The sequence below is a fragment of the Diadema antillarum genome, unplaced genomic scaffold (genome assembly GCF_040938485.1).
Source record: "Diadema antillarum isolate AM-2024a unplaced genomic scaffold, OU_Dant_1.0 seq00000960_RagTag, whole genome shotgun sequence".
In the NCBI taxonomy this organism is placed as follows: domain Eukaryota; kingdom Metazoa; phylum Echinodermata; class Echinoidea; order Diadematoida; family Diadematidae; genus Diadema; species Diadema antillarum.
Genome location: NW_027271807.1, coordinates 334,006 through 347,917, shown reverse-complemented (window position 1 = coordinate 347,917; position 13,912 = coordinate 334,006). Strand labels below are relative to the sequence as shown.

The 13,912-nt window shown below is 40.4% G+C and overlaps 1 protein-coding gene across 1 annotated transcript in view; it reads right to left on the bottom strand.

The window, feature by feature from the left end:
• Positions 1-2,430: 2,430 nt before the first annotated feature.
• LOC139741876 (glycerol kinase 5-like) overlaps positions 2,431-13,912 on the bottom strand; it is a 34,427-nt gene continuing 22,945 nt past the window's right edge. The window contains exons 12-16 of the mRNA XM_071652451.1: positions 9,352-9,446; positions 8,910-9,013; positions 8,365-8,427; positions 3,557-3,690; positions 2,431-2,573 (exon numbers count right to left, since the gene is read on the bottom strand). Of these exons, the coding sequence (XP_071508552.1) occupies positions 2,431-2,573; positions 3,557-3,690; positions 8,365-8,427; positions 8,910-9,013; positions 9,352-9,446 (539 nt within the window). The remainder of the gene's footprint in view (positions 2,574-3,556; positions 3,691-8,364; positions 8,428-8,909; positions 9,014-9,351; positions 9,447-13,912) is intronic.

Below are 13,912 nucleotides of genomic sequence, written 5' to 3'. Positions count from 1 at the left end.
CGCCAAGTGTTGCACGGAATATTTCGTTACGAAATTGGTCATTTCGTTAACAAAATGACCGTTTCGTTAACGAAATTATCATTTCGTGGACGAAATGTTAATTTAGTTACAAAATGTTGTCATTTCGTTACAAAATAATTATTTCATCAACGAAATGGCTGATTTCGTAACGAAATATTCCATGCGACACGTGGCGCTCCGTGGTTTTTGTCCATGGCTTAAACCATGGTTTCATTTGTACCGCCTTCGTGAATTCGGGCCATTGAGTTCAAGGTTCTCCCTTTTGGAATGGTCAACGCACCGGTCCTCTTCACGAGGATGATGAGGAGTTTTACTGGAAGGAGTACCCAACAAGGACATGGCAGAGGTCATCAGTCAGAATGCAGCCAAGTTCATTCAGTAAGACTTTTATGTTGATGAAGGGCTGAAAGCAGTGGCACTGCATTTTCTGTTAATAGCAGAGCTCAGTCTACCAAGACCTCTACTGAGAAGTCTGCAGTTTTCTGTTAGCAGTGCTCAATCTACTAAGACCTCTGCAGAGAAGTCTTCATCTTCTGTTGAGCAAAACTCAATCTACCAAGACCTGTGCAGAGAAGTCTGTGTCTTCATAAACCAAGACTTCTAGGGAGAAGTTTGTATTTCCTACAAGCAATTATACTCCACCTACACAGACCTCCGCTGCAAAGTCTTTGTGTGATGTTAGCAGTGTTGCATCCACCAAGATCCCGTCTACATATTTCCTGCCCTCAAACTCTTCATTCTTTTTTAATCCAAAGCTTACGTGGCCTTTGTTATCTATATGAAAAGCCCCTCAAAAAACTTGCTATGCAGGTATATGAATGTCTATATGAATACAAGAAAGAAAAAAAGAAGGAAGGCAGTATCTTCACTTATTTCATTGTTATCAGATGACATCAGCTGCCCTAAATCTGAGCTGCATTGGATCGACATCAAACGAGAATTTCCTGAGGCATAATACAATGTTCAAAAGGTGAAGTAGCCTTCTTATACAACATTTATGCAGTATTCACATCTAGATGAACATTGGCACTACGAAGCAAGCACATATAAATCATCTACAACTGAATTCTTTCAGCAAGATTAAGAAATAATGCAATGCATAATCTCAATTTCAATACCCAGTAAACTAACTTTGGTTTTGATTTCTCTATAAAACATAACAAAACAAAAGAATATGAAAAGCTACTGCATTGAAAATACCTGATTTACAATAATGCCTACCTAATGAGGCTTGAAGTACTCAATGTGCAGTATTAAGGGCAGGACAAACTAACTCCAAGGGCACGGCACAGTAACCGACGGTCAAACCTTAACAACCTGTATTTCAGAATCGCCAAGCAAAAAGCCATTGCAGAGGTATATGTATAAGGCAAGCATTTCTTTTTTTCCATTAAGAGAATATATTCATCTATCTGTAAAAAGGTCCCAAAATTTTCAGAAAAAAATTATCATTCATCTCAAGGTGCATTTTCCTAATTAAAAAAAAAATGCACCGAAAATGGTAAAAAGATACCACTCGGCAGTTTTGTACTACAAGCATATGCAATTTTTCTCAAAACAAAAGAATATTAAGTAAACTCCAGTCATTGTAGACATAAATTTTTTTTCATGAACTAGTGTGATATAGATCACAATTTTGGATGTGTGAACGAGAGCGCAAAAAACGTAATTCAAATCGCGCTTTGACTCATGCTTTTTCAATGTGTGTGAATGAGCCTATTGTTAGGCCCAAGTGGGTTGGATAACTCAAGATTCGGACAAGTTTGAAGAAATTAACTACATGTAAATACTGGTAAAAAGTGTGGCGAATATTTGCTTGGTGCCACCTTGGCACACTAAGGGTTTAAGTACAGTGAGTAGTTAACCTTTCCACAGCCAACAGTGCTGCACCTTATTCAAAAGGTTTCTCTAGTCCGACGATCATGCTACAATCAATTCTACGCAAAGACTCCTCGAGAAAGGTACACTGAAGGTGTCAGTCAAACTCAAAGGTGTTTTTCCCTCAAGAATATCTGTGGAATTCCCATGGCTTTGGATGTTTGGAATGATTGTCGATTACAATGACTGTAGCTACTGAGCAAACAATAAATGCACTTGCGTCAGCTTGGTCGTTTCCTGGTTTGCACCTGCAATTAAGACACCTCACCATATCAACTGCAACACTCTTTTTGAGAAAGACATGCTATTTCCCTAAATCTCAGTTTAAAACAATTTTTTTCCACTTGATAATAACTTTCACTCATTTTTCCCATCATAATTTTGTTTCATTTCCACTTACTTCAAGTGAGAGAATCGCTATCACATGATAACTGCATTTTTTTTAAGGCACTCACAAAAATCCCTAATTGTTGAAGCCATCATGGGAACCTGTGTGGACAGCCACAGACGCTTGGAGGTGGCCAGGCCCCGTCAGTCTGTGTACCACTTTGCGCCCCTCTGCAACGCCCGCTCCCACATCCCGAATTCCCGCTCCTCGCCCGTGATTGGCTGCGGCTGAAAGGTGACGTCCGTCTTCCTCAGACGTTTTAGTTCCTCCTTGTCCTTCCACACCCCTGCAGAGAATGGAAATTCAGAGCATCTTGCTTCTCAATTTCTGTTTCTGTGGTTTTTCATATTCCATACAGCCCTCTCTCAAATCAGGTATAGGGTCCTATAGTCAGCATCCTCAGAGACATAATTTGACTACTGTAAAAGTGGATATTTTCGCGTGACTAATTTTTCGCGCTTGGCCGGGTCGGAAGAGTTTCGCGTGTTTTTAATTCCGCGGAATCAAGACATCACGCACAGGCACGTATGGCAAGCAAAAATATTCGCGTGCTTTTATTTTCGTGCTAGTTTCTGGTTGCGCAAAATGCGCGAAAATTTGAACACCGCGAAAATTTGAACACTGCGAAAATTTCCACTTTTACAGTACTTGAGGGAAAAACTTTCACTATTGTTGCCAATATCCAAGAGTCAGCATATTATATTCCATTATACTTTTCTTAAAAAGAAGAAAATGACTGAATTGGTCACACCTTGTGATGTTGTGTGTAGCATCATTGTTTACCCATTGTGACAATCCAGCCCCTTCAAATCTCTTAAGGGAAATGAAAAGTGATATGAATAAATCAAACTGAAATGAAAAGATCTCAAAATGATAGTGACTTTCTTGATTTATTTCACTTGCTCATATACTGTCACAAATGTAAAATTCTTTTAAAGATGCAATCATCATGACGTGAGGGCTTTTCAATAAATTTCGCAGTCACAAAACCTAAGACAAACAATTTTTAGCTGTTGTTAACCCGTTTGGGACGGACTGATTTTGCCACAACACGTATTTCCCATAGACCCCTTCCTGAGTATACTCGGGACTCGTCCCCAACGGGTTAAGAGATCATATGATGTACTATCAATAATCAAGTGACATTCAACTAGATTTTGCCAAGATTCTCACATGCTCACGGTTCACTAGTTTTTATCAGAAATGACACCATATCTGGTGCAACATTTTTGCAGGGGCAGTCAAAGACAAAAGGGGGGAGATGCATACCAGCAGAGAGTCCAGCTAGGAAGGCGGCCCCGAGGCACGACATGTCCAGATTGCTTGCCCTCTCTATGGGATTCTTCAAGAGATTCGCCGCTAGCTGCAGGAGAAAGTTGTTCTGACTCGCACCGCCGTTGACCCTTTGGATGAGAGTAGTGATAGATGGACATCAGAACTTAGGCAAGAGAAAAAATACAGATCACTCAGACTTGGAAATTTTTCTCTCATCATCCACCCTTACATTCTAGGTGGAGGATGCAGCTATTGTCTATGCTGTTGCGCTTAACATCTGATACGGCGAGACTGTTGTCTTTGCTAAGCGATACGTCTGATGTGGCAAGACGATGAACAGTGGATGCGCATGAAGCATCTGCCTTTGTCGACTTGTCTTGCTTTTATAGGACTTCATTGTTTTCTTATCATTGATTATGAATCGGTGGAAGTTTTTGTACAAAAAACTGCCACTGATTCATAATCCATATTAAGAAAACAATGACTAAAGCAAGATGATTGGATATACACGAGGCCGTGGATGCTCCGCGCGCATCCACTGTAGGTAGTCTCACCGTATCAGAGGTATTGCTTAGTAAAGACAACAGTCTCGCTGTATCAGATGTTTAGCGCAACAGCATAGACAATAGCGGTATCCCCCGGCTAGATTATAGGCCATTATCATCCTCATACTGATAAAAGTAGAACAAGAACAGAACAGTGTAACTGGACACTCAGCAATGTCTGGTAATATGCTTTGACCCTTGACCTGCAAGGGCACTTCGCTAAGCTCGCTAAGATTTTTCATCAGCATTCTGTAATCAATCCATAACTTGACCTATTTGTAAAGTTAGCAAAGCCAAAGGTATAATAGCAGAGCTGCCAACCTTTGGAAGCACGAATCCGGACTCAGCAGCTCCAAAATCCGTATTTTTCCACCAGAATCCGTAATTTTTCCATCTCCCTCTTTTTGCTATTTTGAATTAAACTCGTCGACATATGAGGCCTACAGGCTCTAAACAAAACATTACGACACATGCCGAAGTATCGAGCTGGACACCAGCACGATAAAGAATCCAAGCTACGCAATGTTCAGCGTTGATTGATTGCTTTCTCGCGCAATGCATGTGTACAAGTGCATGTATGTACCTCCAGAAACTTGCTGGGCTGGTTATGGAAGCTTCCACTATCTAGCAGGGGAGGGGGGATGCTTTCATCTTCTCAAGAAAGCTTCTGTGTGAGCGAATGCAAAACTCTCTTCGGTGTTTCCAACTATTGTTTACTATAAAACATAATCACGCGTTGTTTTCAGGCTTTATCATTTTACTGGATTTTAAACATCAGTATTTTCCGATGTATTCCAATTTCTTTTACCCTGACTGGAATCGGAAACTCTGCTATAGATGATCGCAAAAATGCCGCGCTGTGTGTGGCTGCGCCAATGTGCAAACACGTGGTTTCACTTTCAAGTTTAAAGGAAAGACCCATGTGCTCCTGCCTAAGAGGTTACTGCAAGTTCGATGGATCGAATGCGCCATAGCTGAGCTGAATGGCTTGTTTACGGTAAACATGGAGTTTAAATTCGATACGAAAAAGTCATTACGTCTTTCACGAGGAAAAACATACAAAACAAACAAACAAACAAAAAAACACCTACGAACGAATGTTGATAGCCAAGACTTTGAAAAGTAATAAGCAGTTATGATGAGCGTGAACTGAAATTAATTGTCATGATTTTGCTGTCTAACCAGGTGATGACTGCATCTCATTGGACCTAATCGTAGTGAATTTGTCTGGGCATACGAGATCTTCTAAGTATTTCCGTGATTGCATTTTTAATTGACTGATTAATCGATCCTTTTTTATTGTTCAGGGAACATAAGATATTCGATTAAGTACAATATATTCGACTGTTTGATGTTTCCTACTATGCGCCAAAAGAAAGGATATAGAATCACGATATCTTTGCAATGATTCCTTTAATTCAACTAATGAGCTGGTTCTTCGATCGATATTTCCAGGATACTAACACGCTGTTTATTCCAGTGCGCGCATTCTTTCGTCTGGCATGCACCTGGGTGTGGCATCTGTTTTTCTGGAAATTTCCACAAGGGGAGAGGCCGGGTGGGTGTCAAGTTTCTTCGAGCCGAAGAGACTGCGTGTATTCAGTATTTCACAATCTCTTCGCTCTAATTTATTGTCATTCGTGCTTTCCCCTTATTCTTTGCTGATATTGAACATTTAGATTTAACTTTACGAAGGTTGGTAGATCGTGAATCTTTTTGTTGTGAGGTGTATGTAATTTCTTTTTTATCATTCTTTGGAGGGAAAGAAGAGTAAGGGGGAAAGAAGAATAAGACTAAGAGGGAAGTGAAATAAAACGAACGGCACGTACGCTCAGCATTCACAGTAGACGTCTTTTTGTACCAGCATACGGTTTTCATCATCACCATCAGACATCACTCATATCATTTTAGCCTTTTCCTATTAACATTAAGAAACACGCATAGTCCCTCGAGATTAACACCGAGGAAAATGAATAAGTATAACAAGTACAAAGTATCAACACCTCCCAACAACACAAATATTTAGAAAAGATAACACACGTCGCTTCGATTCGAAAAAGTATAGCACGAAAGCGGAGAAATCGCCGTTACGAAAATTACAGTGCGAGACACTTGAAAGAATTACGTTTAAATATTTCAAAGCATAAAGAGAACGGATAAAGTGATATAAAATGGAAGAAATCGTACCAAACGAGGTGTGAGAAACAACAGAAATAGAACGATAAGTTTTGTAGTAAGATTTATAGGCCCTAGCAAAAGTTTGCAGCACCGAAAGCTACGCGAAAATCAAATAGATCTACACATTGGAAATTCGGTATTACGACGAGATCCTTGAGATCGTCAATAAACGATACAAAACAAGGGAAATTAATTCACTTTGACCGGAAAATAGTTTGTTATAAGTATTCTGTTACATGAGATCTCCTTTTATAGGCCTAGAAATACATCGAGTTTCCACGATACTCGGGGAAAGAAAGTTCGAACGCTTTTCATCTGCACATACTGCAGTGCACATCATCAGTACACGAACAGAAACTCACCTCTTCCTTGCAGAAAAAAATGATGCAATAACGTTACAAAAAACACACACAACACTCTAAAAATCATTTCGTACTTGGGAGGCAAGGGAAAAACGGAAGAAGTAGAGAAAAAGAAGCAGACATTGCACAACGGAGCGCTTCTACCCCGACTGAAAACGAAATAGGGTACTGTCTAGAGTGGCAGCTGGCTACAGTGTGTAGCTAAACTAAGTACTCGCGCTCCGGTCCCCAGCCGGCCGGCCACACATGGGGATCCCATGGCGATCGATGGAAACATCCAGGGTCCGTAGGCGACAGGGATTCACGCGCGCGAATTTCCGTTCGGTGTACACAGTACGCAAGCAGCGAATTGCGTGTGCGCACACTTTTCTATAATGGAAGCTACGAACACACACGTCGAGTACACAGACACCGACACACACAAATGCGGGCAACCAGGCAATGGAGAATGAATGAAACATGTACAGTGTGTAGTCTGCTAGTATATTGCAGTTGCTGCATAGGCGATAGGGCATTATCGGAATTTCCAAAAACCGTAATTTTGAGGCGACATTCCGTACTCCCGTAATCGTGATCATTTCCCGTAACAATTACGGGAAATCCGTAATAGTTGGCAGCTCTGTAATAGCAATGTGCCACAGTCCAATAGGAAGGCCACGGTGACATAATAGGCAGGGCTCGACTCTAACTTTTTTAGTCTGGTGGCCTGTTCGGGCCACTGAAATCTTTAAATCTGAAATTTTGGTGGCCCGAAGAAGATATGCAGTGGCCTCAAATGAAAGCAAGAGTGACAATTCATTTGGAATCTTTGTCGCCCAATCGTGCCATCAAAAGATAAATTTGGTAGCCCTACACCAATTTTTTAGTGGCCCTGGGCCAGTGGGTCACAGTTGATATCGAACCCTGCAATAGTGATAAGGGGGATTAGGTAATCTCTAATCATGGCAATTCATTTCCAGACATCTGAACCAACTGGCAAAAAAAAGTGCTCCAATACGTGTGGCACTCTGCAAACAAAGCACAGTATTTGAAGGGTTAAACGAATCAAAGCGGAGGAGAAGGTTCAGTCTGACTTAAAGTTTTCAGCTATAACGTAAGGAATTCATCGTTAAATTTTGTGTTACCTTTGATTAAGACTTGTTTCAAACATAAAAGTTTGACATATTCTGGGTCAATGCATTGGAATAAGTTATCATTGGAATTGAAACAAAAACCAACGTTTGTAAGCTTTAAAAATGCACTTGACCGAAACTGTTAATTGACAACTTTTTCAGTTTTCCCCCTTTGTATGGGCTACTCTCTCCTTATCTCTCCTCTCTCTCTCTCTCTCTCTCTCTCTGTTTCTCTTTCTGTCTGTCTCCCTCATTCTCTCTCTCTCCTGAACTCTCATTTGTTTTCGCCTCTTTCATTTTAAACTACGGCGATGTACTTGTATAATAATTGTACACGGTTATCTCTGATTGATCATGTTTGTTTCTGTCGAAATGTGTGTCGCAGTTTCACCACCATGTTGTTGTGTTTTTTTTCTATATGTTTTTTGTTGTTTTTATGTATGAGTTTTGTTTTTTGTTTGTTTGGTTTCTTTTTTCATTTCTGTATAAAATGTATATCTATGTTGTATTTTTTATCCGCACGGACCTGCGGAAGAACAGTCTTCGGACTGAAGTATGTGCCGTGTATAAATAAATGAATGAAATGAAATGAAAAAATGACTCACCTGATAGTTGGATTGAGTTTAACCCTGCTCACCACCTTCTGGAGTTCATACAGCTGTTTACACCTAGAATAAAATACACAAGAACACGAGCATCACCACAAAGTAAAAAGAAAGCTATTCATGAGTTGGGACCTTCTTGACTCAGTAGACGCATTCACACACAGGAGTCATCGGTTTTTGCATCATGACGCAAAAAATCAATGTTCCTTGGTACTGTTCACACATCCCCCCCCCAAAAAAAAAAAAATATATATATCACTCGACTACAAATGAATCGCTTTGAATCTCCACCCTGTAAATGTCTGAACAATTACCAAATCATGACCCCAGGCACCTGAGTGTGCCGACCTAACCTTGACGAGTTGCATTATGGGATAAAAAAATTTCTCCACATGCCATTCACACATGCGGTGCAGGATGACATTATTGCAAGTGTTTGAAAAAAAAAAATTAAACTGGACTGATTTTCAAGGAGAACAAGAAAAAGAGTACTTAAACTGACCTGGTGCAAGAGATTGACAAGAGGTAGGTAAGGCTTTCTTTACCTAAACATAATTGACTCCAGCATGGCCCTGGTCACATGGGCGGGTCTGGTTTTGGGCGTCAGGCCTACCAGGCAGGCACAAGCACAAAGATCATTGACGGGGGCCTGTGGGAGGTCAAAGGTCAAGTAGCAATGAGTAGCATAGATGGACATGAACAAAGTATTCAGAAATGTCTGGACACAGTCCAAGTGAAATATATCATGAAGCAAAAGCAAAGCATCTAAAAAGCATCTCCCATTCTCGGGCCACGTTTGAGTGCTCAAAAGCAAACCAAATTGAACCAATCTAATGTGTACTGTACATGTACCATACTACAGTATGCTAGATTTGGAACATTTGAATGCTCTGTGAAGAAAGTGTACCTGCGAGTTATGGAGGTATGTTTAGGGAGAGTGCTGGAACGCACGCTAGGATGAGATCTAGGGTGGCAGCGTCAACTCACCAGTAACCCCTTGAATGCCGGGACAAAGTAGACACCCCCGCTGCTATCAACTGATTTAGCCAGCTCCTCCGACTCGGCAGGACTTTTGTAGTAGCCTTTGTGGTGGAGAAAGAGAAAGAGAGTGAAGGATGAGCAAGAAGAAAAAAAAAGATACATTTGTAGGTTAGATTGCGTTCTGACGGGGGTGTGCGGCCGAAGCCTCTAAACCCATACCCATGTTCAAGGGTCATTTAGCCAGAAATGACTGGTCTTTGAACTAGAAAATAGGGATCATTTGATCTGAGAAAAATGAAAAACTTTACATGAGATAATCAAAATGTAAATTTTATAGATTTGTGTCCTGGCCTGCCCCATCACCCACCAACACACCATGATGGGCAGACTGAACCTAACCAAGGGACGCATAGCAGCCAGTCTTAATTACTTTCAATGCCATGGATGGATGAGCAGGCTGAACTTAACCAAACTACATGTAGCAAGTCTCAGCTCCTTCAAACATCTGTACAGCTAGATGAGCAAGCTGAACCCAGCCAATTAAGCTACACATAGCCAGTCTCAACTCCTTCAAACATCACTGCTAGATGAGCAAACTGAACCTAACCAAGCTACACGTAGCCAGTCTCAGCTCCTTCAAACATCACTGCTAGATGAGCAAGCTGAACCTAACCAAGCTACACGTAGCCAGTCTCAACTCCTTCAAACATCACATCTAGATGAGCAAGCTGAACCTAACCAAGCTACACATAGCCAGTCTCAACTCCTTCAAACATCACAGCTAGATGAGCAAACTGAACCTAACCAAGCTACACGTAGCCAGTCTCAGCTCCTTCAAACATCACTGCTAGATGAGCAAGCTGAACCTAACCAAGCTACACGTAGCCAGTCTCAACTCCTTCAAACATCACATCTAGATGAGCAAGCTGAACCTAACCAAGCTACACATAGCCAGTCTCAACTCCTTCAAACATCACAGCTAGATGAGCAAACTGAACCTAACCAAGCTACACGTAGCCAGTCTCAGCTCCTTCAAACATCACTGCTAGATGAGCAAGCTGAACCTAACCAAGCTTCACATAGCCAGTCTCAGCTCCTTCAAACATCACTGCTAGATAAGCAAACTGAACCTAACCAAGCTTCACATAGCCAGTCTCAGCTCCTTCAAACATCACTGCTAGATGAGCAAACTGAACCTAACCAAGCTTCACATAGCCAGTCTCAGCTCCTTCAAACATCACTGCTAGATAAGCAAACTGAACCTAACCAAGCTTCACATAGCCAGTCTCAGCTCCTTCAAACATCACTGCTAGATGAGCAAACTGAACCTAACCAAGCTACACGTAGCCAGTCTCAACTCATCCAAACATCACTGCTAGACGAGCAAACTGAACCCAGCCAAGCTACACATAGCAGGCAGTCTCAACTCCTTTCAACGCCACATGTACAGCTAGACGACCAGCCTGAATTATACCAAGCGACACAAATCAGCAAGTCTCAACTCTGTCCAACACCACAGGGAGACGAGAAGACAGACGAACGCGAGCTCGTTAATTTCATCGACGAAATCACAAATAACTGCTTGGGTGAGTATACACATGATATCTATTTGTCACCTTTTTAATTCTCAAAAGATTTTCCTCTGTAAATATGGAAGTTATTACGGTTTGAAATATTTATTCTTTTTTTTTTTACATTTCTTGATCATTAATTTTTTAATAAGCAAGTTGATGTCATGAGGAGCATGTGGCCCCCAGGGGGGGGGGGGGGGGGGGGGGCCAAGGGGGAGGGCCCTGAAGGGGATAAATTTTAAAAATCTGCTTCTCCAGACCCCAAAGCAGTACAAACAAGATTTTCTGTGTGTAGATTGATACCTTTATATATGAAGAATATAGTTTGACCATGGCAAGACCCAGTGGGCTGATTTCAACCAAACTGGATGAGGATCATCCTTGGGGGTGGGGAAATAGGAGAAATTTGTGTTCCAGACCATAAAGCATTACCGTCAAGATATGTTGTACGTGGATATCTTCATATAGCTGAAGAATATATATGTAAGTTACTTATAGCAATACCCACTTGGGGGGGGGGGGCACATTTTCATCTTTTTCAAAACTACTGGGCAGATTTTACCCAAACATGATTTCAACCAAATTGCTGGGAATCATCCTTCTTTGTATGTTGGGGGGGGGGGGGGTGGCTCCTCCTAGCAAAAGGGAGAAGGAACCTTATAATACAATGGGAAATTGCATCAAGTGTATTGACTGCGATAACTCGGGTGAGCGTCGTGCCCCTGGGGCTCTTGTTTCATCCAACTGAACGGAATCAGACAGCTAGGTCATGCAGCTCAGTTTTAGAATTTGTTAAGTCGATCAACCACAATGTTAACCACTGGCTTTAAGTTTTTGTGGCGCATTTCTATTATGGTTCATAACTTTTGATCCATAGGTCCGTTTGTGAACAAACTTGGTTGAAGATGTCCCTTGGGGAGTTGATGGTCACCACAAGGTCAAAGGTCACAGGCAGGGGTCAACACACTTTAAGGGCCAAATGTTCAGTTTTTGTGGCACGTTTCTATTATGGCTCATAATTTTTTATCCATAGGTCCATTTATGACCACACTTGGATGGTTAATGTCCCATGGGGAGTTAGTGCTAAATCATGTGTGGCGGTTAGGGGGAGATGTCAGAGTTTTTTACTTGTAGCACTGGTGTACGACAGGGTGAAAACCTTTCCCCGCTTTTATTTACCATTTATCTGAATGATTTTCAAGAATACATTAGAAATTTTTTTTCCAGCCTTGTTTATGGTGGCCTTAAATATTTGGAAAGTGAGATTTCTTACCACCTGGATTCTGATAATGTCAAAAAAGCTTTAAATCTTTCTTGTTTACTTTATGCAGATGACACAATAATTTAGCAGAAACTCCGGAGGAGTTGCAAAAAGCTCTTGATGCTGTAGATAGTTATTGTCAGACATGGCGCTTGACTGTAAATGCAAGCAAGACTAAAATTGTTATTTTCTCCCGTGGGAAGGTTAGAAGAATTCCTGAATTCGTTTATGCTGGTGATCCACTTGAGGTTGTAGATGACTTTGTGTACCTTGGAGTTAAATTCAATTATAATGGTAGTTTTAAAAAGGCAATTTCTAAACAAGTCACACAAGCTAGAAAAGCACTTTATAGCATGTTGGTCAAGGCTAAAAAGTTACAGCTCTCTGTGGACACACGGTGCCATCTATTTGATCATCTTGTTTTACCTGTTTTACTCTATGGTTGTGAAGTTTGGGGTTATGAGTGCATAGACCAAATTGAAATCTTCCATAGGAAATTCTTAAGAAAAATTTTGCTTGTGAACGAATGTACTCCTGATTGTATGGTTTATGGGGAAATTGGATGAGGAGTAATTTTGAACTATATTAAATGTTGAATGATTGGATTCTGGTTGAGATTAGTCAAGGGAAAAGAAACCAAACACTCATGTACAATTTTCAAATTTCTTCTGCATTTCAAGGAGACATACACTCCCCGTCATAATCACAATAGTTATTATTCATCGCAAATATATTTTATTATGCAGGGCTAGGGAATGTGTGGTTAGCACAAGGGGGTGGATTTAGTGCTGCATGGGTTTCACACACCTTAAAAGTTAGATATAATGTTTATTCAAGAGTGGAGAGCAGCAACATGGTCAAATAGAATCTGTACAAATTATAGAATGTTTAAGGATAATCTAATGTTAGAGAAGTATTTACAGGTCTTGTGTAAGAAAGATTACATTACATTAAGTAAATTTAGATGTAGATCTAATGGATTACCTGTTAATAAGGGCAGGTTTGATGCAAGCCTGACAGATGAATTGCATTTTACTATTATGTTCATCCGACGATATAGGGGATGAATTTCATTATATTTTTGTTTGTCCCTTTTTCAACAAAGAGAGATTATTGTATTTACCAAGTACAATAGCTTGAGGGCCAGTAGACCAAGTGCATTACATATGGCCAAATTACTAGTATTCAATTCAACTAATGCTTGCCATTTGAAAAAAAAACTAGCCAAATTTGTCAGATTATGTTTCAGTTCTCTTCAATACCAAAGAAAAAAGACAGTAGTTTTGTAGAAAGCAAAGTAGATGTGAATGTTTGTACACATAGTGGTAGAGTAGTTAAACGTCCTTTACGCCTTGTTTTTTAAACATATTTATTTATATCAGTTATTTTCACATGTACATCTGTACATGTACATTATCACTTATATTTTTGTATTCATATATTGTAAATATGTTTGTACTCTCATACCCCGAGAGGGGGTCGATAGAGTCAATACAATCTTACAAATCTTACAAATCTTACAAATCTTACAAATCTTACAAATCTTACCAGGAGGTCAAAGATCACAGGCAGGGGTCAATGAACCTTTAGGGCTAAATATTAAGTATTATGGCTCAATTTCTATTGTATGTTTATGAGTGAAACACATTATGGCACTTGCCTTGTTCTAATTCATGTTATTGAACGAACATCATTAGAAGAGATTCTACTGGAAGTGTATGTGGGATGTCAGCTG